This window comes from Neocloeon triangulifer, unplaced genomic scaffold, assembly GCF_031216515.1.
Source record: "Neocloeon triangulifer isolate White Clay Creek 2 clone unplaced genomic scaffold, ASM3121651v1 ptg000006l, whole genome shotgun sequence".
Classification (NCBI taxonomy): Eukaryota; Metazoa; Arthropoda; class Insecta; order Ephemeroptera; family Baetidae; genus Neocloeon; species Neocloeon triangulifer.
This window is the reverse complement of record NW_026775549.1, coordinates 1,862,703-1,889,075: the sequence shown is the minus strand read 5'-3', so window position 1 is coordinate 1,889,075 and position 26,373 is coordinate 1,862,703. Positions and strand designations below refer to the sequence as shown.

At 36.6% G+C, this 26,373-nt stretch overlaps 1 protein-coding gene across 5 annotated transcripts in view; it reads right to left on the bottom strand.

Moving 5' to 3' along the window:
• Positions 1-302: 302 nt before the first annotated feature.
• Positions 303-26,373, bottom strand: part of LOC132194433 (uncharacterized) — a 46,116-nt gene continuing 20,045 nt past the window's right edge. The window contains exons 3-35 of one of the 5 annotated variants that reach the window (XM_059615690.1): positions 20,115-20,161; positions 18,371-18,444; positions 17,323-17,533; positions 16,275-16,418; positions 15,693-15,761; positions 14,744-14,950; positions 13,828-14,071; positions 13,054-13,231; positions 12,177-12,381; positions 11,937-12,119; positions 11,393-11,581; positions 11,186-11,336; positions 10,853-11,132; positions 10,612-10,801; positions 10,177-10,275; positions 9,919-10,061; positions 9,736-9,855; positions 9,388-9,542; positions 9,164-9,333; positions 8,617-8,804; positions 8,434-8,567; positions 8,277-8,386; positions 8,073-8,213; positions 7,782-7,885; positions 7,550-7,732; positions 7,299-7,492; positions 7,031-7,168; positions 4,874-5,080; positions 4,234-4,457; positions 3,473-3,682; positions 3,071-3,254; positions 2,285-2,420; positions 303-2,226 (exon numbers count right to left, since the gene is read on the bottom strand). In XM_059615690.1, coding sequence (XP_059471673.1) covers positions 2,175-2,226; positions 2,285-2,420; positions 3,071-3,254; positions 3,473-3,682; positions 4,234-4,457; positions 4,874-5,080; positions 7,031-7,168; positions 7,299-7,492; positions 7,550-7,732; positions 7,782-7,885; positions 8,073-8,213; positions 8,277-8,386; positions 8,434-8,567; positions 8,617-8,804; positions 9,164-9,333; positions 9,388-9,542; positions 9,736-9,855; positions 9,919-10,061; positions 10,177-10,275; positions 10,612-10,801; positions 10,853-11,132; positions 11,186-11,336; positions 11,393-11,581; positions 11,937-12,119; positions 12,177-12,381; positions 13,054-13,231; positions 13,828-14,071; positions 14,744-14,950; positions 15,693-15,761; positions 16,275-16,418; positions 17,323-17,533; positions 18,371-18,444; positions 20,115-20,161 — 5,264 coding nt within the window. In that variant the 3' untranslated portion in view covers positions 303-2,174. The remainder of the gene's footprint in view (positions 2,227-2,284; positions 2,421-3,070; positions 3,255-3,472; positions 3,683-4,233; positions 4,458-4,873; positions 5,081-7,030; positions 7,169-7,298; positions 7,493-7,549; positions 7,733-7,781; positions 7,886-8,072; positions 8,214-8,276; positions 8,387-8,433; positions 8,568-8,616; positions 8,805-9,163; positions 9,334-9,387; positions 9,543-9,735; positions 9,856-9,918; positions 10,062-10,176; positions 10,276-10,611; positions 10,802-10,852; positions 11,133-11,185; positions 11,337-11,392; positions 11,582-11,936; positions 12,120-12,176; positions 12,382-13,053; positions 13,232-13,827; positions 14,072-14,743; positions 14,951-15,692; positions 15,762-16,274; positions 16,419-17,322; positions 17,534-18,370; positions 18,445-20,114; positions 20,162-26,373) is intronic. The other 4 variants (XM_059615692.1, XM_059615691.1, XM_059615694.1 and 1 more) reach the window with 4 other exon arrangements.

Sequence of the window (26,373 nt, the reverse complement as noted above, 5' to 3'; positions counted from 1 at the left end):
TTTGAAAAAATTCAATTTGAACCTTTTGCAGAAGATGTGTTAAAAATATATATATAAAAAAATTTAAAATTTGTCCACTTTGTCGCGTTGCGGCCTTAAATAACATTTAAAAAAAATAAAATTTCAATATGTTTCATTTTATTTAGTATCCGTAAAAATATTAAAATAAAATTTATTAATTAAAAACAACAAACTTGGGATTAGGATGGACTCGACTAAAAATATGAGTCATGTTGAAGTACCACTTAAATTGAATTTTTTACAAGATTAGAAGTCAAAATCAAGGATTAAAACCAAATAAACTCTTTGAATGTATAACATTTTTAATTTTGATGAACAGGAAAGAAATGCAGCGCTTTTCCCGTAGCAACATTTTGCAACAGTTCTATTTGTTTCCCACGTGAATAATATCAACCCCACAGTTGCCAAAATCGCACTAAAAGCGTCATATCATAATAAATGAAAATTTAATATTCATAGAAACACCGGTCCATAAAACAAACAAACTTTTTGTGTATTTGCACACAATCCAAGCAGATCCAAAAGAAAATATTTTTCCAGCGCATAATACAATATTTTTTACTCTCGCCATTTCATTTTGCGCCATGAATGCGCCGATCAAGCACACATTTAAAAATGTATAATATTTAAAAATTTCCATTTCAGGAATGTTTCACTCTTAGAAGTGATTAAATATAGTGATCACTATTTGAGTAATCTGATGAATCCATCTGCATTTTCTTCTCAAAAGCAAAATGTGATTTTTTGCACCCTTTGCCGAATTTTGTATCAATGCTTAATTTGTGCTTGGCCATTTTTTAAACTATTTCTAATTCTTCCATATATATGCCGGTACATGTAACATACATTTTTGCATGATATAGAATTATAAACTTTTGGCAGTTTAGTCACATTTTTTTTTATCTCTCAATATTCTCTTCAGGTCAATATTGTACATGAACCTGGACTTTGGAAACATTCCAACATACATCCTCTTTTTGATATATTTAAACTTTTACTCCTACGTAAAAATTCTTTTTGGCACCATTCATTGTTTTTCTTTTTATCATTAACGCTTTTTTAAAGGATTTTTCGTTTAAGTCTCTTTGTGTGTGTCTGTTAATTTTTAGTTACAATGCGTGTGTGTTGTTTGATATACCCGCATACGATTCCACCCACACGGCCGTGTGTGTTGGCATAAAATTTCTCTCTCAGTAAAATTATCCGTTTTGGCGTTTTTATTTCAGCGGCATTTTTTGTTTCTTACTTTTAATCTGGGCCCCAGGGTCGTTATGCAAACTCACCACCTCTCTAGAGATATGCACATTGATCAATAGTTCTCTTTGAGCCCTAATATTTATCACATTCTGAGTACACATCACGTTAATTATCCACTTTGTTTTATTATCGAAACACTTTTTAACTTTCAAATCAAAAAGAAAATGTTGATTATTCAATTTTTTTCTCTAAAAAGGAACATTACATCCAGAATAGTTTATAATGTCTAATTAAAGCGATGAAAAGCAGCACTAATTTTTAAACAATTAACTGCAACAATTTTCCATGGGCAAAAACGGTGAGCTTGAATTTGATTTTGATAAGTTAAATTAAATTTACTGAAAATTAATGTATTTCTGGTTTCTCTCTTTAAACATACGTTATTAGTAGGCCTCGTTTGTTTTATCTCTAAACTTTTAAATAGCAGAGGGCACATAAAAATATTTTGTTACACCTAAACACCTAATGTTAAAAATGGTGACTTTGGATAACGATTCTCCCAGTGCTTTGCGTGTTAAGTGTTAAATAGTTTATGTACAGCTACTATCTTTTAGAAACAATGCGCTTAGTGAATAATTGTCAATATAACCATAAACATCATGCTCGCTGGCAAGAAAGGAATACATTTTTTCCACCTCCAAATATACTTTATGTAATTATTCAATAGGGTGTAACAATTTCCAATTATGTATAAGACTTGTTAAATTTATATATCATGTTTAGAGTAGCTGAATTTTTTCATTGACATAAAAACACAAATCACATTAATTTTTTTTTTATAAATTTTGCTCCTACAGGTTCCTTTTGATTCCGTCTCTTTTTTTTTGGGAGCTATTTTTCAATTAAAATCAGTTTTGCGAACTATGATGCAGGAACAAGGCTGATTTTGGTGCAATTCAGGCGATTTTCAGCCATCTGTCAATGCTGTACTCCAACGCAGCCATCCACCTGAAGTGAATTTATAATATTTTTTTTTTTTGTAATTTTTTACAAATTAAAAAAATACCTTTTCTTATCAAGTTCAGTGTCAGTGTGAAAGTAAAAATGCTTTTGCTTGGACTCTGGCGCCAAGAGATCAAAGGCGAATCTTTTGCCGCCGGCGCTTGCAGTCTGCACTCGATAACCATGCAGGCAAAGAAGGCCTAAAAGAAATGAGAAATATGTCAGTTGCCCAATTTGTGCAAAATATGTGTTTTTAATGAAAAAAAGAAGAAATAAACAGCTAACAGCCCCATTTAATTAAAAGTTATAAAACAGTTGTTTGGAGGAAAAGTTTCGCTCATTGTTAAATTTATAAGAAATTTTTTTTTCTACTTTAAAGAATGTATTTTTGTAATTCAATCTTTTAATAAATTTGTGATTTAAAATTAAATTAATTCTATCATAGAAAAATTAAATAACATTAATATTTTTTCTTTACCATTTTATGCAAAATTTGTTAAGGTATTTATTAATATTTATAGATATCCTAGAATTTCTAAAGTTTTTTGTCTCATAATGTAAATAATGTAGAAACATTTCATTAAATTATCATAATTGACTTGACCTATTATATTTTAATCATTTGTTAAATGAATACTGCTTCTGCAATTATAATAATAACTCAATTAATAATGAAGTAAAATTTTTTCATATTCTCTGATTTATATATATATATATATATGTAATGTCGCACACCTATGGTGTTCCTTTAATAAATTCAATCAATATTCTCTGATTTAGGTATTAATTTTCTCTATAATAAAATAATAATAATAATCTTTGTCAAGTTTGTGACATTATATTTATGTACCTGAGGCTCGGGGTGAGTCTGGAGTAGGGAAAAGGAAGAGACACGCATCTTTGAGGACACAATAGAGGCGGTTCCAGTTCCTCCAGCGCCGTCCGAGTTTGTTGAGGAATCCGAAGCAGTCTGGGTTAATAATGTCCGACGGGTTCAGGCCCAAAGTGCCTCTGTTCACCAAACGGTCTTCCCACTGGAGTAAAAACGCCATTGAATTCATCTCAGTCGACAAAATCTTCCGATCAAATTACCAAACCACACAAACAGAACGAGTAAAACTGACAAAAACAGCACAATTATTTGAGGAAAATATCATAAAAAGGAAGAAAGTAATTAATCAAATAAAACGGCATCGCAACACACCAAAGACAAAGTGAGATCAAATTTTGCCGGAATATTGTTTTTTGGAACCTTGATTGGAGTGGTGGCAGCCGTGTAAAGGCTGGACAGCCACTGGTCCCGCTCAGCCTGACTGTCTGCACTCAGGGTCATCGCCAGGATGCCGTCCTTGAGCAGGCGGATGAGCCACCGGGGGTCGTTGGCACCCTCGGGAAGGATTGCGGGGTCAGGGGCCGACACGGTGAATTGGGACACCAAGATTGCTCCCAACGGTCGACTCTCCTGCATTAATAAATAAATTTTAAGTTCCTTGTTCAAACTATTCAAATAGCAACTTTCTAGTTATGTTTTATTATTTATTAAAAAAAAATTGCGTCGTCAACAAAAACAAACCAATGACAAAAACGTGCTATAAACACTATATTGGCCATACTCCATGTAATCATTAACTTGCGCCATAACTTATATTAAAATTCCCCAGATTAATTATTTGCTATACAATTTGAAGTTTGGACAGTAGAAATATTAAAAATGTTTACATCGATCACTTGAAGTGATTCACTTCTGCAGCAAAATTTTGTTTACAACCCAATTAATGAGATACTTGAGACATAGGCTTTGTAATTTAATAATTTTTTCTTTAGTTTTTTTATATATATTTTTTTAAATTTTTACAAATTATAGTAAAAGTAACATTAATAGTAATAATAAAATAAATCATAAACGCAAAATAGTTTATTTATTTAAATTAAATGAAAATAAAAATTTTGAAGATTAAAAAATAAACAGTTAATTATTTTTGTTAAATATTTGAATTTTTTTTAAAATCTTACCAATGATGGCGTTTTATAGTAATAAAGGCATCCATCGTATCGCAGGACGAACCATCGGTGCACCCACTGTCCGGCAGTAGGCGTCTTCTTCATCAAGTGTCCACACCTCTCAACCCCAACGACGATTTCGGGCGAGTCGCTCTCGTCGGGGCTGATGAGGTGCCTGGTGCGGGCCACCTCGAGCTGCAGCACCTCGGAGCCTAAAATCATGCGAACTCTACCAGCTAAGAAGATTGCCAACAATCAGTACAGCAAAGAACCAGGCAAGCAACTCAGGACACAACAGACCAAATACAAAAGAAAAAGCTATGATTACTTCAAATTGCGTTAGAAAAAAGCGAATACTTTTTAAATACAAACATTTAAAGGGTAAAAAAATTACTTTTTGGATTATAGAAGAATAAGAACTGTTTTTAATGCACAAACATATATTTCAATATCACACATTTAGATGATATTATTTTTATGCTACGAGCAGTTTAATGAAAGTTTATTTTAAATTTATAATTATAAAATAATAAGAGTGCGTAAGAGTAGAGGATAACATAAATCAATCAATATTATTTGTATTTACATCAGAAAAGGACAATTATTAATAAATAAATAAAATTATTTGCTGCAGTTTCCAACGAAAACTGACCTGCATGGGCGATTTTGACCACTTCGGAGTGGGACGCGTCCAAGACGTTGACGCCGTTGACGCTGATCACGATGTCACCCACCTCGAGGCCAGAGCTCTCGGCCGGGGTGGACGGCTCGATGGCCGACACGACCACGGGCCGCGAACCGTGGATGCGGAATCCAAATTCGCCATCACCCTTTCGCACAGTCACGGTCTGCTCAGTTTCTACAAAATAAAACACGAATTTTAATTTCATGATTTGATTTGTTTCTTATTGTTGGTACACCAGATTTTATATTTTTTTTCTTTAAAACATTTTATTTGAATCCCTAAAACTTCATTCAGCTCATATGTTTGTTTTTCAAATCTTTGAAATAAATTATTACGATCATTTTTTGTTCCAACGTAAAATTTCTTTGCAGCAGGAAATACTTTTTATGCCATATATAATTATTATTTCAAGAAATAACATTACGAATAAACAAAATATAATATTATTTTGTGATTTATGAACATCGTAGGAGACTTTGAGACAAAATTTATTATATGAAAGTTCATTTCTGTCTACCACCCCTATTACACTAATAGTCATGGAAACTATCAATTTATTAATATGAAAATATTTTTTAACTGAAATAATATTATTTTAGAGTAAATTAAACTGTCCATAAGAGAGAGAAAAAGATTAAACCATCTAAACTTTACTTCTGGAGGTAATTAAATTTTTTAATAATTATTAAAAATTATCCTGATATATAATTGGATTCTGAATTACCATTTTTGGCGAGCAACCTGATGACAACCTCGTGCCAGCAGTAGAGCCTCAAGAGGGCTCTGTACACCTCGTCTACCTGGTCCGCGAGACAAACTCCCTCGAACATGACTGACCAGTAAATTTGTCTAAAGCGCTTTCGCAGAGGAGCGCGCGCGGTCTTAATGAGCGCTGGGACGGAGGCGCCGTGCGCTAAAATTAGTTGTTATTCGCAGCGAACCAGGCAGAAATAACACACGATATTGTTTCATGCAGCAGTTATGCTAAGTGGTCGCGAGACCCAGCAAAGTTTGCGGTTTTGCAAGAGTTTGGGCTGCAAGTTAGTTTATTACCCAAATCTCTTGTCTACATAAAGAATTTTTAAATTATACTAAAATGCATTATTTTTGCAAAATTATTTAATTAATATTTTTGCAGGAAATAAAAATTTATTGTTATTACAAAAATTAATTGAATGTTGTACTTTGGGGTCAATTAAAAATCAATTAATCAATACTTGCCAGCACTTTTTGTGACCGAGCGTCACAAAAATCACCACCCATTCATTTATCTCCGGGGCAAAAATAGACTCGCGCATGCCAGAGTGGGTATTAGAATAAGTGGCATTTCGCCAGAGCAAATAATAAAAATCCTTCTGCCACTCAAGAATTCCTCAAAAAACGCGTCCCGACATGTGCTTCAGATTCTTCGCTGCATAATGGAGAACTCTAAACTCTATTTCGGACGCGCGCTGGCTGCGCAATTGTGATTTATTTGCCGGCTCGCTGGGCGTTTATCTCGGGCGCATTATTTGTCAACAAATTACTTTCGTACGTGATGTAAATTGCGCCGACACAAAAGAGGAGCTGCGCATATTTTGGACCAAAGGCTTTCTGTGTCATTTTGTGACTAGGCCGCTGGCGACTTGCACAATATGCAGAGTGTTTGGTTTGGCAACCAGTGCCACTGTGCCAAGGTTGCTTTTGAATTTTTGGTGCACTTGAGCCCAAAAATACTGATGGTTTGTTTAATAAATGCACGATAGTTTTTTTCAAGATATGAAATGATAAATAATAAAAAAAATGTGAATTATATTATGAAAAATTAAAATCTATTCCATGATTATTTAAAAAAAAAGACATGAACAAACAAATTAATAGAGATTAACCCTCCCTGGTACTAACATTGACGCGTAACTAATTATTATTTTTTTATAAAATTTTATAAACTTCCAGTTGAATTTTACTTTTGAAAAATTTATGATTGAAAGTTTTGCTAGACATTACTGCTAATGAATATAACATTTCAAAAAATTAAATGTTAAAAAATAAAACTTAAAAATAGTTATTAAATTTTAATGTATTAAATAACTGAAACATCTAAATTTTAATGTGCTGTTTTTTTAAGCACAACACTCAACTCACCAAACGTTCTGGCCGCCAGTCGCTCAAACATTTCGGCGCTGGCCCTTCTGTGCACCATCCGATGAGTTACTGCCTGGTAACGGCGCCGGAAATCCCTCTCGCTGCAGGTTGAGCCGTCTGGAGATGTGGGTGGTGAACCTGAATTAAAAAAAGATTAAGAAACTATTTTTTTTTGTCACAGTGAGAAAGCGAGCCTTAAAAACCATATTCCATTAAGTAGAATAAAATGAAACAATTTATATGAATTAATTTAAATAATTTTGTTTACCACTTGGTGTGGCTGGCAAAGGTTTTTTCCACACAAGTTTCTCATCTCTAGGGGAAATGTAAAGCCAAAAGGCGGTTCTGTAAGAGCCGTAAATCACACCAATCTCGTCTGGATTTTCAGGCTGCATGTTTGGAGAACTTCCTGACGCGCGCAACAACTCCAAACTTGAGTTTGCCGATCTCGAAGAAGCAACCCTTGAGTTTAAGTCTAATTAAGCACAATTTGTACAGAAAAAGATAAATTAAACATACTTGGTGTTATCGCCTTTCTCTCCTCGCCGCTCTTCAGACTTAGCCCTGGCGGTGGCGTGTTTGCACGCCCTGTGTTGGTGCCGCCGAGGGTGCGTCCCTGTGCCCTCCTTGTGCTGGTGATTGCAGGAACCCTTTTCCCTTTCCTCAGACTTAAAACGCCTTTTTTCCAATTTCTTATACAACCTGAAAATTTATTTAAAATATTTTTTGAACAATTGAAAAATAAATTTACCTTCCACCAGGTTTTTTGGGACCTTCGGGAGAGTCGCCAAAACCTTCTGGCGGTTTGACAATAAAGGCATCCCCGTTAGCTGGCGCGGCCTCTGACTGAGTTGCCTGAAAAAATTAATACTTTCATTTTTAAGAGGGAATTTCAACAATTTTGCATTTTAAGCCAAATTTTTTTCTTTTAAATCTAGAGTTTTTAAGGTCCATTGAAGAGTTGGATTTCTGTTCTTATTACAATAATAATAATTAGATTAATAATAATTTAAATTTTTTTTTTAGTTATTTTTTAACTCACTTGAGGTGATGTGTCTGTTCCAATTGCAGTTGATGGGGAACCTGAGAGTTGTGGGTCGTAAAACACAGAGTCACTCCCTGGACTGACAGAACGCAGACTCTCGGCACTTACAGCAGTTTTTACTACATGTACCGGACTCGTCTGAATCACAATTAAAAAACATTAGAAAAAAAATACCAAACATTATTTTCCTCCGAAACCGACCTTATTAGACCCAGATTTTCTGCCGAGACTGTGGAACTTGTGGTGCGGGTGGGGCGACAGCAGTTTCTCTGGGGGCACGATTTTCCCGTCGGGACCTGAGATGAAAACGACTAGTGTCCTACGTACTGAATCAATTTACAGCTCATAATCTTTATACCTTTGACTGGCGAGCAGATTTTAGGCGCCGACTTTCTCCGAACCGAACTGGCTGTGTAAGTGACGGCGGGCAGGGCGGTTTGAGATGTGCTGATTCCCTTGGTTTCATCGGAAACGCTCTTCCGCCTAATAGGTCTTCATTTTCAAGAGTTATTATTTGTAGATTATTTAAAAAAAAATCTACCTTTGAAGACTGGCCGTCGGACTTCTGGCAGGTCTTCTTCTCGGACTGGCTCTCGGAAGGGTTTTACAATTAGTCGGACTTCGACCTGAAGGACTGGGGGTGCGGCGCACATTTCCCTCATCACTGCTGCTGCTGCTTGAAGAATTGCGCCGCATTGCTTGCAGCCTCCTGCTGCCAGGTGACACAGCCTGAATAAAAAATATGATCATGAAAATATATTGCAACCTTATTAAAAATTTAATTCCTTTATAAATTGATTCAGTAAAAAGAAAACCATCCATTTTAAAGCCTAAATTTAAAGTTTTAAGGAAATCAAATTACATTTCTAAGCGCCAGGATAATTTTAATTTTTTTTTATATTTACTGAAATCACTGAAATATTCTAAAGCATTATTGACAGTAAAAAGCTTTCTTTCAAATCCATTAAAGTAAATAATACGCATTTCTGTTTCACTTAATTAATTTTTTAAACTTACTAAAATTATTTTTTTTGCTTTTTTAAATAGTTGCTTACTTCAATTTTTTTTTTTAATAAAAAATTGATTACCATTGTTGCAGTTTGAGGGGAAATTCGCTCTGACGGAGGAATGTTGGAAATAGTTGGTGGAATGGAAGTGCTCGGAGAGGATCTTGACACAACCCAGTCTTCAGCTCGGAAGCCTTGATGCATTGCTGGGGACCTCACCATTCCCGGAGTTGTCACTTCTGCAGGCTCAACTAAAAATATCGGATTTTGCAAAAATGAAGAATAAAAATACTTTAGAGGCTTACCAGGGTGCCTGTGTTTTCTGCGCGGCGGCTTTGTCACAGGGATGGCCGTTTCGTTTTTAGAGGGCGACGGGGTGCTCGGCAAGTCGAGCTTGAAGCCGCGTTTAGCCTTTGTTCTCTCTTCGTCACCCCATTGTGCTGTGGTTGGTTGTTGAATTCTGTGCAACGTGGATTTATTAAAAAGTTTCCCTATAAAACACTACTCTACATTTTTATATGAATTTAAAAATCTCGCCCCTAATTTATAAATATTTATTTTTTAACAACACCAATTTATAACTTATTTATTTTAAACTTTTACAAATGAAATTAAAACTTTTATTTATCTACGATTTAAATTATGACATTTACGTGGGCTTTTGTTCAACGGTGGAAACATCAAAGGGCACTTTCGCTTTAGATTTTTCAGCGAGGTGGGGCGACGAATGCGCTTGGTCAGCGTCGGCCGCCGAGCTTCCTTGCAGACTGTAACTGCATTAAGCGCCGATCACAATTACAATTATTTACAAAAGAAGGTAAAATTCGGTCGATTACCTTCCTTGGCTACTGCTGCTTTCAGCGCTGGGTGAACTTAACGACGCAGACTCGGCAGGAACTTTGGCCGAGCATTCGATCAAGTCCGGGCGCGGGGTCGGCGTCGAATCGCCGCCCATTGGCTCGGATGCTTCAAGAGGCACCTTTTAGAATAATAAAAAAACGTTTAATTAAACCAATTACAATTTTTCATAAGAAGTCTACCAATGTGTTTTTTCTATAACTTACAAGAAATCGTGTTTTTAAAAAAACACTCACCTCATCTTTGCTGTGCATGGATGAAGCACTTTCAAAAGAACTGCCCCCCTCACCCAGGTTGCTGGAAGACGTTCCTGAGGGTTCATGCTGTCCATCAGGCTACAACAATCATGCACACACACTCACATTGTTGCCACACGTGTATACACATAATTATAATGGCCATTATTTGGAGTGATGGAAACTATGATTGTAAAAAGCGTGAAAATTTTTAATAAAAATTGGTAAAAAAAATTAAAAATTTAACATTGGAACTATGTTTATTTGGAATAATATTATTAGGAAATTTGGCTTCTAAAAGTGCTCTATGTAAAATGAAATATTGTACAATTTATTGTGCCGCTATATTTTTTTGGAAATGTGTTATACTCAAGAAAGCTATTTAATGATGATATTTAAGAGACATCTAATAAAATAGAAAAATACTAAACTGACCCCAAGGCGTCTGGAGCTGGAATCCGTTGCCCCTGAATTGTCTGTGGCTGTAACGTAGTCCTCAGAAGTTTCAGACACATCCATGCAGGCTGGTGAAGGTCGCAGAAGAGATGGCGATTGGTACGGAGACGCTTTGTTAGAAAATGGCGAAGACACAGGCTTTGGCGGTTGGGGAGAAGCAGATTTTCTCCTATTCATAAAAAGGAAATTATTTCATAACAAAAATATTTATTTTTTAAACCTTTCTGTGGGTGGTTTGACTGATTCATCCTCCTCAGTGAATTCAGCCTCCAGGGGCTTTTGCTGTTGGCTCACGATCAGAATTCCACGCTTTTGATTTGATCCAGATGATACTTCGGACGTGCTGCCCATGTTCTCTAGGTCGGAATTATTAATTCCAATCACGGTGGCCTGCGATTCGCGCCACGTGTTTTGCTGACTGCCGGTGTAGCCACTGACCGACAGAGAGTCGCAGGAAGAACCTCCTGTTTGCTTACTGGTGTCTGGCAGCAGAAGCAAACCTGTCGGAAAAATAATTAATTTTATTTTTTAAAGTAACAACATGATTAAAAACCTGAAGTGGTTATCACAGTTGCAGGCTGGCTCTGAGGTCTTCTTTCAACCTCATCCGCTCCTCGATCGTCTGAAAATTCTGAGTCTTCGGATCGACCGACGGAACGGCCGTCTAGGGACAATCGTCTTTTGCCAAAAAGGCCCTCTCTCATCTGGAAAAAATTCTTGATCTTCTATATACATACGGAATTTTGATATCAATTTTTACAAGAATGTTTTCGTGGAACTCCTCTTCGTCGAGCAGGGATGATGAACTGAACATGCTGCCGTTGGTGCCATCCGTGCCCTCGGAAGACTTTTTGGCTAAGGGCATTTGCGGTGAGCAAGGAGGAGAGGTTGGATCGAAATGACGCCCATAAAGTTCTGCGTCCTCCACGGTTGCTGATGATTCGCATTGCTAAAATAAAGTTTTAACTTTTAAAAACAAATTCAACTGGATGCAACCTGCTCGACATGGTTGTGCGGCAGGTTGCATACTTTAATTTGTGTGAAAAAAGGTACAGCAATGTCGGCAATTTGTTAAAAAATTATAAATTTCAAAATTCGTAAATCACTTTATTCTTATATTCCATATTTTGAGACCTTGAAGGGCTTTCCAATAAAATACAATTGTTTTTCTTTCACTGAATTTATATCCTCAAAACGTTAGAATTGTAACATTTTAAAATTGACCACTTTGTAAAATAAGTATGTAGCATTTTATATCAAATTTGAAGCTTTTTTTTAGAAATCATGCTTTTGAACTCGCTTACCCTATCAATATAATCAGAGTGCTGGATTCTCCTCCTCTCGAGCAGGATTTCGCCCTCAGAAAGGGTCTTGTGGAGGGGTCTCTTTGATTTGGGGGATGGTTGGGGCGAAACTTTGTTTGGATTTGGCTCGAAATCGATGAAAATCTCTTTGTAGCGCGGCGACAAGTCTCTCTTGTCTTGGCACTGTTTTTGAAATTAATTAATAAAAGCGCGCGTCTCTAATTAGCGGGGCGAACTCACCTTGTGTCGCGTGGATGGCTGCGCCGATTGCGATCTTTGCATGAAAGGGCGGTCTTTGAAGGGCTGTTCCTCGTGGTCGTCGTCGTCAGCACTGTCTTGCATGTGCTCCCAGCCAGAAGTGCTTCCGGATATGCACGAGATGTCAGAGGCTTGCGACTGGGCGGCCGTGCTCCCGCCGCAAGACGCCGAGTAACTCTTCATTATTCTGCATTTAACGGATGACAAGGTTGTAGAAAGGGGGGCGGAGAAGAGATTAGGATGCATTGCATGCTCAGTGCATTACTTAGAAAGAGGGAAAATAAGGAAGATTTGTAAGCATGTTTCTTTCTAAAATGTGAATAATTTACAAAAGCTTTTCATAATCAGATGATAATAAAATAAGTTAACCAGAAGCTCTCTTAATTTAACACGTTGAAGAGGGTTTAGTACAAATAAATCCTACATTTTCAATTTAATATTACTACTATTTTTTTTTTTTAGAGCTGTATATTTAGATTCATGAATAAGAAAAAACTACTGAGTATTATTATTTAAATTTTCAATGGAATCACATGAAAAATATTTGGCCATTTTAAATTTTGTTTCGAATTCAATTATTTAAATAAAATAAAAAAGTTACTGTTATAATTTATTGAACAAAACTATCTGGGATCTAAGATGTAATAACCTTTTAAGTAAAATTCTTGCGAAAAAAAATTAATACAACAATTATTATTCAGCTAGATTAAGTCAGAATAATACATCTCACTGATAAAATTTCTTCAGCAGTATTGATTATGTTACGAAAGTCCCTAGGAAATCTGCTGCCTTTCGATAAACTAGTTTTGCGGTACAACTTTTGCGCCCGCTGCGTGGGGAATCAGGAAGCAATAAATACCTCGTTCGTTGGGCCTGCGTTGATTTGTGCATGGAGCGCGGGCTGAGTGACAAATAGCCGTGCTGGTGGTGCTGGTGGTGGTGGTGTCGTTTTTCTCTGGGCGGCTTCTGCACCACCGCAGGCAGCGGCAGTTCCGTCTGCGTGGCCTGGGTCTTCATGGCCGCCCTCTTCAGCTTTTCTGTCAACAGCAGCCACCGCCCAGTGAGAAAAATATTTGAATAGTGTGGGTGGTGAATTTAAACTCCACACCCTGCCCACTAGGGTAACCAGAGAATTCATCAAGTCCAAATTAATTAAAGAGGAAAAGGTTAGGAATTATAAAACAATATAGTTTAGTCTTAACATTGCACAATAATTTGATGCTTGGACTTTTTTTAAGCACAATAATAAATAATAGCACAAATTTTAAGCTTGCAATAAAAAAAATGGCAACTCTTGTAAAAATATTTTTTGTAAAATTATTATTCATTTTTAATATATATTCTTTTTCTTTTTATTAAATGTTTTTTGCAAATTATCAAAATAAAAAAATTTAAATAATTTGTGGAGGTTTTATTAAAAAGAAGTAAAAAATAATAATAATTATGAGCTTACAATTTACACAAAAAATTTTAATTTTAATTTTATTAAAAAAACTGTTCATATTCCCTAACTCATGTGTAAATTTTCACAATGTAAGCATTACAATGAATGTAATTTGATTCAACTTTTCTTCAATTATTGGGGATTTCTTCCCTACAACTTTGAAAATGACTCATTTAATTTGCAACTCACCCATAATCACAGTCTTTTTGGCGGGCGACTCCTCTTCGTGGGTGAAGCAGTAATTCGCCTTCTTGGGCTTGATCATGGGCCCGTCGAGGAGTCGCTCTTGACTCCGAGCTGCGGCCATGCGCCACCTGGCTGCGGCGCCCAAATGGGCCTCTTCGAAGCTGGACGTCGTTTGCGAGCGCACAAGTCCGCTTCTGTGCTCCATAAAACTGACATGTTTGCTGCCCCGTCTTCCATCGTCGATGTCCTATAAATGAAAGAAATAAAAATCCCTCAATGGAATCTTCAGCTCGATCATTGTTTAAAAACGTTATTTGCTAAATATTTTATGCCATAACAATAATATTAACTATTTTTAAATAAAAATTTGGTCTGCAGAGGATTTTATATATTTCATGTTTATAAATATATGCATTTGACTATATTTATTTTCTTTTCTTTCCTCCCTTCATATATAAAAATACTGGCTTCGGCTCTCTGCTTAATTTTCATCTTGAGTTGGAAATTTTTTATATATTATGCTGAAAAGCTGTATCATTTTATGATTTCTCATTATAGAATGACATCACAAGAACAAAATGTCTAAAAGAAAATTTATTCTTAAAAAACAAGGGATGGAACTCATAAAAATTTAAATTTATTTTTTACTCTTTCTCCCTGGATTCAGAACCTTTGGAGGTACAAATAAAAGTGTATGCTTCGCCCTGCCTCATAGAAATCTTCAAAGCGTTTTCCGACCGGCTCAAAAACGATATCGCGCAAAGCAAACAAGCCACGGGGTCAATGTTTCATCTCCATTTCACATTGCTGCCGCAGAATGTCAATTTATTTCGCCAGCCGGCCCGAGTGTTCTCTCTCGTTTTGCAAACCTCGACACGGAACGAGTGCATCCAAGCTATGCAAATTTAATGGTGCTTACCAGCGCGTGTCCCCTTCTCGAGCTGAGCGGCGTGTTGGGTTCTGTGTGGTTGAAACCGCGCATTCTGGCCTGCGCCTGTCTAATCTGCTCCTCGGTGATTTTCATGTTGCCCTGGCCGATGAGCCTACCCTGGCCGCCGCTGCCCTCGCCACCCTTGTTGAAGTCCTGCGTCGGAAATCCGGCGATGGGTATCGGCCGTGGGCGCTCCTGCGTGGGGGCCACACTCTCGTTAATTGCGTCTTTAAACTTTCACTCACGCCAACCATGAGAGAGGATGAGGAAAATTTTGTGCTGAATTTTTGAATTAAAGTTTGTATATTTACATGAGTGTTTATTTATGATTTTCCATGCTGTTTTAATTAATGTGCCGAGAGTGAATGACAATTAATTGAGCTGAAAATTTTTGATTATTTTAAAAGACACGTCAATTTTGAGCCTGATTATTTTTAGTTTTATCAGGATTTCAACTTTCAACTAAACAAGTTTGATTTCCAAAAATTTTCAGCCACTTGGAAATTAAAGATTTTTTTTGTAATTTCATCAAACGTGAATTAATTTATGGCTGCGGAGAACAATTTTGTAGAAATTATTATAGTTGATAGAATCTCACAAGCACATCAAAGATAACATTCTTTGACGGAATGCGAGTTAATGAAAGAGTAAATATAGCGAGAAAGTGTTTTATCTCGAAAGAGAAACTTTTAATTTACTCTGGGCAAAGTAAACTTCTTTTCATGTTTTATGCAGATGAAAAATTCAAAGAGACTCGCTAATTTTACTCTTTTCCACACAGCTTTTTGTTAAATACACATCAAACGAAATATCCAACATGAAAATGTGCACATTTAGAGTAAAATGTCGAAAATGGAAAATCATGCTGAGAGAAAGTTTGAAAATGTTTGGAAAATGAAAGAAGAGAAGCGGTACATCGAATATTCTTGCCACTCACCAAGCTATGGTACGCTTCTTCGGCCTGCTCAGGTACCCACTGATACCTTCCTCGTCCACCACGTCCGGCCTGTTCGGACATAGAAACAGGCATGCCAGCACGACATTGAGTAGGGTGGCCAGTCGCATATTGCCCATTTTCAAAATTACATTAATCTACGACTTCTTGGATATTTTTACATTTTTATTTTTCAAAATTCAAAAATTTAAATATCACCAGGATGTTTTTTTAAAGGATGGAGGACAAACGAGGTTGGTTTTAAAAGAAAATGGAGTCAACCACTATCAGCCACTCTAACAATGAAACAAGTAGGTCTCACAGAGGACAGAGATAGACAAAGGCAGAGATAGAGATTTTGCGTGCAATATTTATAATAGAGAGTAGGTCAGTCAATGTATCGAGTTTTTGCTGCGTTCTTTTTTTTATCAAATTGAACTCGTGTCTGTGAAAAAGGCGTATCAGCGCGCATATCAACGCTCAACGGAAGCAACTTTTCATGAATTCAGTAACAGGCTTATTAATCCTAACCAGCATCAGGCCAATAATTAACAAGGTGCGAGGGAATTTCGATGTTGGACTTACCGGGTTTGCGGGCGGCGGTGGAGCAGGAGGCAGGTGCGATGATCTGGGCGGCTTTTGGGGCCAATACTGTGCCATCTCCTCGGCCCCGTTGCTCTGCCGACCCACACATAGTGACAGGAGGGACGATTTGCTACACGGTGAACCCTGAAAAAGCACGTTTTACAAAATTTTAAACTTTTTCAAATATTGAAATGAAAAAAATGGATAAGCTCGAGGTGTTTCATCTTAAATTATACGGTAATAAAAAAGGGGGAAAAGCGTATTTTTATGTTTATTTATATCGCTAGACTTGGTGATTTTTTTTATAAGTAATTGTTTATGCTTCAAAATTTATCCTCGCAATAGAGCTTTGGGTCCAGATATGTTTTTTTGGCTTGCACTATTGCATTATGCACTGTCCGGTTTATTTTGGTTGTTTTTCTTATCACTATGGCTGTTAGTGGCTGTTTTTTTTTCTTCAGCTGGTGTCATTATGATTTAAAATAATAAAATAAGTTTTCAAAAATTTTAACTTTCATAAAAGATGGATAGATCGTTTTGAGGCTTAAGATTAAATTTCTGTACTAAACTGTGATTTTATTTAAAATTTATATTTGTTTGTTTTTTTACATTATTGTTGCAATTTTTGCAGGACTTTTAATTAATACTGTTTGATAAAAACAAATAAAAATTTTATTAGAGAATTCTATGAAACGATCATTTTTAAATATTTAAAATGAATGCAGATCAATACCATCAACCATGAAACATAATTGAATATGATGAAAAAGTTAATTTTATTTGAATTTTTATAGCATTAATAAAAATTATTTGCAAATAAGCTCAAGTTTTTACGTATTTGATTAAAATAAAGGCGACTCCACAAAATATTCCAACAAAAATCAAATTTTACTTGTCACAGCAAAAGCAACGACATGAAATAAATATTATCATTTGGATTATTATTCTCACCACCGATTTAGTGTTGGAATATTTTGGCGAGTGGTCAGTGCGAGCTCGCCCGCTCACCACGGTAAGTGTATGTCTGTTTTGTGCGAGAGTTTCTGACCTGTTGATTGCTGGAGAGGCAGCCAAATAATCCTCCTCCCTGGTGGTTGTTGACGGCGTTGGCGATTTTGTCGAGGGCTTTGAGCTGGTGGGGGGTGACGCAGTACTGCTCCATGAAGTCCTGTCGGGAATAATGCTGTGGACCGGTCGCTCGGGTGGAGGTCACGCGTGACAGGTAACGACGCCCAGAGTCCCATAGTCCGCTCACCGATCTGCACGAATTTCAATTAAAATTTGCTTATTGGTTTCATGCCATAAAAGCTGTTTATAAGCTGATCAAGCTGTTAATTAAAATGGCATTCAAATCTCTAATGGGTTAAAGCGAACTAATATTTTGAATAAATGTACGCGATGACACAGCATGTTTCCGATAACTAAATTTCAACATTGCAAAAAGGATCAAATTATAGCAATTAGAAACATCAAAATTTCTCAATACAAACTGTTTGGCAACTTATAATTTAATTTATTCCTTAGAATATTTTGTTATTTCCCAAATGATGTTGATTAAAATTTATAAAAATGAATAGAAACACAAAGTAAACATAAATTTTATATTTTTTCTTATTATAAGAACCGATAAAAACTAAAAATAACATTAAAAAATTCAAATTTTTGCTTAGAATAGTTATATTATTATAATATAATTTTTTTTAACTAATTTAAAGTATTTAACCGTAAAAAAATTGTCATAATTTGGAATATTTATGATCAGTTTTACAAATAATTATTTTGCCAAAATGAAAATTTATTGTAATAAGAACTTGAATTCTTTGCACAGTCTTGCTTTTTTTTGTCTGTTTTAAATTAATTTTACTTTTCGTCATTTAAATCTCGTCGAACTGGATGTGTTTAACTTTGAAAGGGAAGTCGCTCGATTACCCACGGCTCCCTAATTAAGAGAGGCGCGCAGAGTCAACAGCCGGCGGCTGCAACTTTGAAAAGCGCAAAAATTCATACAAGAGAATGTGACACGCGTGGCTGCACAATCCATTATAATTCTGCTGGCACAAAACGCGCACTTGCGAAAATAAAAACAATGCGCAAACCTGTTCCTGTTGCTGGAGTACTCGTCGTCGGAGTAACTGGCGTTCACGTCGGGCCGCGGCGGTCGAATGTCAGCCTGCAAACACAAAAGAATGCCGCTCATTTAGCGCCTGCCGGCTCGCAGCTATGCAACCGGAACGACAAACACGCTCGCCCGGTGGCGGCTCGCTGCGTTCCTAACTACATTCGGGATTAGCACCATTAGGGATTCCTCCGTGCTAGCCTAAATTTTAATTAAGCCGACGTAATTGCTCAGACGGAGAGATGAGAATGCGCGAGGATTAATTATGCAAACACACAGAACAAAGAAAATAACTCGTGCACTTTTTAACTCGCGAGAGACGCACGTTTGGAATATTAAACGAGTCGATGTTTTACGGGCCGAGTATCTGCCACCGCGTGTGCGAATGGAAATTCGCAAAGCCCCCGGCCAAGATAATTCCGCGAAAGGACCCGCCGGCATTAATATTTAATGCGCAACGCTGCTTTTTACTGGCGTTTGCATCCCAAAAAGGTGAGAGAGAGAGAACGGTGTCTATTTAAATTTCCCAAAGTTAACGTTACATGTGGGATTTGCGGGTTCAACCTACATAGAAATACGCTATGAAATTTTATAAATTAAACAATTATTATATTTACATTATTTTGTGCTTTTTAATTTTTTTTAAATAATTGTTCTCATTAAAAATAAAATAAAATTTAAACATCTTCTAAATAACATAATAACTTATTAGTGCTTATTAGATATAAATTTTTAATACTAAATATGATCTTAGATTGCCTACCTATGGCAAAATTTGTGATAAGTGATAAGAACAAATACAAAGTCATCTGAGGCTCATTGCGGCGGAGAGGGTCTATTTAATCTCGTTAGTTTTAACAAAATTCTTGCTAGTTGTGGTGCCGTTTTGTCCAACAATTCCTTTTTTATAGATTATTTTCCAACAATTACTGAAAACAATGCATTTATGTATTTGTAACAATCTGGACAAATAAACAATAATAATAAAATATTAAATAAAACGGAGCAGCGAAATTCTGTTTTTTTTTCACAGCACTGGATTTACTTATGCATATCACATGTTGTAAGCTGTGACAAAAGCAGCCGGATTTTCATTTCACATGGCACTCGACATGCGTCAAATATAAATCTGGGTTTTTTTAATAAAACCAGAATCCGTGTACACGCGCATGACACAAAAGGCAAGAAGTTTTCGTTTTAAGCAGCTCGACAAAAAGGCTCAAAATGCAAATGCGCACAGAACGCAATGGAAATAACGAGGACGAGAGCATTTTGCAAGGGATATTAAGCGGGGTATCTTTTATTCACCGGGCGGCAAAAGGGCGAACTGAGATTGCGTTGCGGTCGAGAGAAACGGCGGAATGGCAAACTTTTAATAATAAACAGGCGCGTTATCAACCGACGAAAAAAATACACCACCTCGGGGATAGACAAAAGCAGCTCCTCTTTATTATTATACACGCCTCCTTCTCCCGCCGACGACGAGGGCCCATTATTCCGGTCCCGCTCGAAATTTCCCTTGGCCTCGAGTTTTCGGACTTTATCACGTTCCTTCGGTCTGGCTGAGGCTGCTGGCTGTGCGAAAAGTGGCCCGGCGCATTTTTTTATTGATTGCCGGGCGAAAACGCTTACTTTCTTTCGCCGGCGACGCCACATGTTTGTTGGGTGAGACGCAGCCATGCGTTACTAACCTAAATTATACAATGTATTTTTTCCAGCCTTACCTGTGTGCCCACGTCGATGTGCGCCTCGTAGCCACGGCCCAGTGGATCTGAAAAATAAAAAAATCCATCAGTTTTTTTTATTACTTTTTTAGTTCGGAGAAAAAAAGGAGGTGTTTGTATCGATTTTTGGAATATAAACCCATTCGTCACACCACGATTTCTAATTAATCTCAGTCGGTGCATCAGTTTTTCTCCCTCGGACGGCGCGCGGCCGTGCGATTAATTTGCAGCCCCGGCAAAACTTTTGCCTGTGTTCCAATCTCGGCTCAATTAACGAGACGGCATCCACTCCAGAATAATGAAGCCGGAATTTGCATGTACGAATATCATCAAAATATGAGGAAGAAACTCTTTGCCTCTCGAATCGAAGTGGGAAAAAATACAACCCTACAACCAACGTTAATCAGGCTCGGCGAAAATTGGAGGCGAGCCAAATTACGCGGTTTTTTAGCAAAAGATAAATGGGAGAAAAATCGTTAAAATATTTAGCAGAAACTTTTGTAGCTTTACAATGTTAAAGAGGCAAAATTAAACAAATTATACGAATAAAAAAAAAATACAAAGCAATGTAATTAGTTAAAAATTCAACGATTATGCTCACAAATAGAATATTATCAATTTCTGAATACAGCAGACAAGATGAAACTCTAATTACATTTAAATTCACGGCTTTTATATTCTTAATACCGTTTATTATTTTATTTAAAATAGGCTCGAATTGTGAAAATAGCTAATGCAAAGGGTACTTTCGTGACATTTAGTGATACTGATTGTGAATATTCTGATTTGAGTTTATTCATTTTGCAAAATAAATAATTTGTATAATGGATGCTACAATTGAGCACCATAATTTGAATAATAATGTAAATTTGTTAAAATATATATTTTCAATCTCGTTTTCCTGTTGTAATTTTGTTTGCCTTGGGCCGCATTTGCGTTTCAAAATTGAACACAAAATTAAACTCACAATCAGTCGATACATGAGAGCATGAGAGGAAGATTTAATTTGTTAAAAACACTAAAATTCAAGAATTTTCTAAATTACCATGAAACCGAGGCAGGTGGAAAAAATTAAATCTTTTTCTGTTTTTTTTTCCAAATATGCTGACAAAATAAACTATAACACAGACCTAATGTTATATATTTTATGATAAAATTTGAAGATCTTGAAGATGGAAATAACAAATTTCCCCTTGAAATTAAATCAACCACAAATTTAATTGCTTTAAATTCTTTGGCGTAATGTATTTTTTTTTAAATTTGTGTGTGTATTTTCTTACTTGTGATGGCAAAACTTGATGATTAACCATTGGCTTTTCAATGCAAAAAAAAATTATTAACTTCACAAACCTCTCATCGAATGCCAAGTTGTGCGCTTAAACTGTCAAGTTGCCAAAATAATCATCTGCTTTTCCATCACTTTCTAAACTTATCAATCGATTTGTTATTTAAGACGCTTTCTAAAAGCTGATAAGTGATAAGAAACTTTCAGCATCAAGTCCACTGCACTGCAAAAACGTCATTTTTGTGCATGGTAAATCGCTTGAAGTGATTTATTGCATGTCAAAAATATTCCCCCTGTAAAAGAAAACTCCTCTGCGGAAAACGAGGTTGAGTAAAATCCTCATGGCATCCATTTTCCTATAGTAACGTCATAATAAAGATGAACGAGAGATGTTAAGGATATTTCAATCTGACGACGACGAGGTGTTGCTGCTGCTGCTGGTGTATCGCGCGAAAACGAGCAAAAAAGAGGCGACATCTGCGCACGAGAGGGTGCAGCAGCGGAAAGTTTTCCTCTCGTCGCGAGGCACGCCCGCATTTAAAAAAAAATGCAAAATGCTCCGCTCTACAAGGGAAATAAAATTGCCGAGCAAAAGATATACTCTCTCGGCAAGCGGCAGGAGAGAAAAATTGCCTTGGCGAGCTCCGTAAAAAGTTTAGAGGTCGCGTTTTCCACGCGCGCATTTATGCACGGACCCCTTTTTGATGGTGGGTTTGAAGGATCTAGTTTCGTGCGCGGCTGTAAAACTACACCCTTGTTTTTGTCCCGACTCTCTTAGCGTGCACTCCTGACCGTTTCCTTTGTCTTTGTTCACCACAACTAAAATGCTAACGGAAGGCATAGAATGCTGTTGAATTGGAACTGGACTTGCAAATTTGCGTTGATCGACTATTTTTGTTCGAAGATGTTAAGTCTTATATGACATGCATTTTTGTATAATTAATAATTAAATATTTTAACACTTTTAAACTTTATTATGTGGGTAGCAAGGAAATTATGAAAGCTTTCTACGAACTAGGAAACTGAATTTATAAATATCTTTTTATGTGCAAGTAAATATAAAATTTTCACTTAACATAGCTTTTAAAAAAATGTGTAAATGTAAATAATTATTTTTATTTTTAAGGAATTTATAAATTTTTTACCGCTATTGCTATTATTAGCTTTTAATAATAAGCTATATAGCATGAAATGTTGCAGGTACAAGTAATATTTTTCTTGAATACGTCGCATTCAGCCTCTAAAAGGAAGCCATTCGAGTAGAGATTACGGACCGAGAAGGCGTCACCAAGCAAGTGCTGCAATAACGAAGAATAACTGCCGGCGAGCGTGATTTATCGGTCGCAAATCTCTCTGCAGAGTGCAGATTTATTTATCAAGAACAGCCCAGCCGGGGGCCATTAATCGTGCGCTTTTCCAGATTCCGCGTGTGTCTGTCCATTCAGCCTGGCGATCCGAATTAAATTTGATGGCCGCAACTCTGGCCGTAAAAGCAATCTTGTCCTTATTCGGTCGAATGGAAGGAATCATTTTAGTTATCGACTCCGCCAGCAGCAGCTTTGTTTGCAACAACAAGCAACAACAACCAAGTTTGAAACTCGGCAAGCAGTAAGTGTTCCCGGACGTAATAGGCCGTAGATTTCGCAGCAAAGTTTGGCAAACGCTGAAAGCTGGGTCCCGGGGTGTATCTATATCGATTGTAATTTCATTACAAGAGATGAATCGCCGCAGTGACGGAAGAAAAAAAATATATGCGATCGCCACAGCCGGCGGAGTTTTCCACTCTTTTTACGCTCGAGTAAAAAGGGAGGAAAAAATTTATTGTGATGACGATTATTATTATAGGATCGTCTGCTGCCGAGGGAGATCCGTCGTCGTCGTTTCTCTGATTATGAAAAGGAAGTCTGCAGCTTTTTTCAGGCGTGCGAGACTGTGAGAGAGACGCCGCGTGGATACCATTTGTAAACAAAAAGCATCTTTCTTTCTTTCTTTCTCATCCCTTTGTGCCCAGCGGTGGCTAATTTATTTCTCGGTGGAGAAGAAAAAGGCGGATGATTTGCGCGAGTGGGTGCATTTTATATCCGTGTTTCCGAGACACGCCGCCAGACGCCCCTTTTGTTCGGGCAAGTTTCAATTAAAAATGTGGCGTTTAATTGTGTGCGAAAAAAGAGCCGCGGTGTGAGATGGGATTTTCTACTGTTGTAGAGGAAAAAACGGATGCTTTTCAACTTGGAACTTTCTACTCTTATTGTTCGTTAGTGGTTTATTGTATACTGTATAAGAGAGCGTTTTTTTAAAGTGTTGGTAATTAAGAATAAAGAAAGGATTACCGCTGTTATTTCGAATAAAAAACTGTTATACTTTTTTGCATTTATTAACTAAATTTGGGCAAAGATAACTCGTTTCTAGGAAAAATCTTTTTTTAAATTTAATTAATAATACAATTTTTTATATACTTCTGTAAGTAAAATCACCTATATTTCCAAATTAATGCAACCAATAACATAGGAAATATTTAGTAATGTTTAATAAATAAAAAGTTAATTTAAAAAAGCAATTCAATCCTTGATTCTGGTCTGATTTTAACAAAACTGATTTTTTTTCAATAATTTAATTTTTGACCTATCATTAAACAAATCAGATTAAAACAGAGGGGATATCAACTGGCGCGCAACTCGCCGTGAAAACTGTTATTTAAATTGGATAGAGATTCAAAGCGGAACGGTGTCAGCAGCAAAGAGTAAACCTGCATTTGTGCGAGTGACACATTTTTATTCAAAAATGCCAGCAGGCAAAAAACGCAGCGGAAATCCAGCCCGGCGGTTCCAACATATTTGCACACCGCATACGTACATAGGGGTGCAAAGTATAAAAAATACAAAAAACTCATCAGTTTGCACACCGCGGAAATAAATTCGCACGATCGTCCGGGCACGCTTTTACGGCCGGGACGGAGAGAGAGAAAATACATATGATAAAAAATAATGCAGTGCGCGGCGTTTTTCGCCCGGTGCCCGGTCGACGCAGCAGCTCGGAGCTGCTCGGGCCCATTCCACCCTGCTGCAGAGGGCTGGAAATTTAATTTGGCCTCGTCTCGGCACCTCAGGCAGGACTCACGCGAAATCGAATATCTGCGTTAGCATTTCGACTCTGTGTGTGTTTGGCAATAAATTGCGTGGCCCACTTTCGATGGCTTCCATATGCCTTCGGATGTAATTGGATGGAGATATTGAGACATTATCCACCGACAGCATCCCTCTCTCGCACAGAAAAGGAAAAGAATGCCACACTCTCGGAGCTGCTCAACGGCATTTGCATTGTAAATCAGCCCTTGAAAGGAAAGCTAGAAGGTCTCTTCAGACGCTCTTTGTAATTTGATCAGATATATAAAGAGCTCCGAGAGTCTTGCAAAATTTACACAATAGCTGGATTCGCGACTGGTGCTTTTCTTTCGGTCGACTGAAAAGTTTCTGTGTATAAGTTGCGTGGCCTTCTCACTTGCAATCAGTGGAGCATTAAGCAATCTCTGCGCCTGTCGAGGATAATAAAAATCGTTTCAACCCAACCTGGTAAATTGCTTCTGCTCGCAGCTGATAGTGCGTGACGTTTGAAATAGGATTTACTCACTAACGAGAGTTTTTACGTTTTTTTTTTTTTATGAGAGGTAGAGAGTGAATTTTGGCCAACGCTATTGTATAAATTTAGAATCTACAAGAAATTGATTTGTATTGATATTTTTCAATAATATCTCTGATAGAATATGATAAACTGATAATTTAAGTTCAGATATTCATAAATCAATATCATTTCCTAGTGAGGGAATATTTGTTTCATTAAAGCTTTATATTCATAAGACGAAATTGATTATTTTTCATCAGCGCAAATAAATAAATGAAGAGATACAATAAAAGTTCTTGTTTGCTGAATAATTATTACGAAAGTGATTTCCTTGAAGAATATCTTATATTTTTAACTTCTTTATTGGATTTGATTGAATTATTTATATTGTTAAAGATATTAAAATTGCTCTGAATCACAAATTAAAGAGGTTGAATTACATAGTGTTTATAAATATAATATAATTAAATTTATTGTAAGGTCTAAATTTTTCTAAATTGTTGCAGTATAATTTGAATTTTAATATTAAATATCATTTTAATATGAATTTTAATAAAATTTATATGATAAACTAATTTTTTTAATAATTAAAAAATCTCAACAGAGCATAAGATAATTTTTTTTAAGTTTACTAGAAATTTTTAAATAAATTTATTAAAAAGTTTTTTGTGTGCATAAATAATTTATTTGAAATGGAACTATTAACCTTAAAAAATTTGGCTGCAACTTTGGCACCAATTGAAACTTGAGCTGTATTTTACTATTGCTGTTGTCTGTTGTTACTATTTTTTATATCACTATATTCTCAGGTCAAGCCAGTCCATAGGAAACCTCCATTCAGTTAAAAAGCCAGATTCAATTTCTGTTTTGCTTCCCAGGCGGCTTTCCAATTTTGGCGATAGCATTTCTCGTCCGAGAGAAGAAAGAATTCTCCGTTTCTTCTCTCGGGAGAAAAGCGCGCCTTTGGAATTAGTTTTCTCGTTGGCCATCATTCTTGCATCACGACTGACTTGGCCAGATAATCCGACTTGTGTGAAAGTTGTTGTCCAACTAGACCGGCGCACACAATGCAGCTTTAATTCGATTTCAACCGTCGGTGGTCTGCCCCCAAATGAATATTTCAACCCGGACTTTTCCAGCCTGCCATTGTTGCCCTTGGAAAAGGCGGCGGCATTTTTTTTCTCTGTCGGTTTTACCACCGCTTTCATGAGCGTTTGAAAAAATTATTGGGACGTTGGTGAGCGTTTTACGCCAGCGGTAAACAATGGAATGGGGCATGATGATAAATTTATCACTCTCCAGAGCCACTAGTCCGCGGCGTCGTCCCTGCGCCCTCATTTGCGGGGCTGCCTGGAC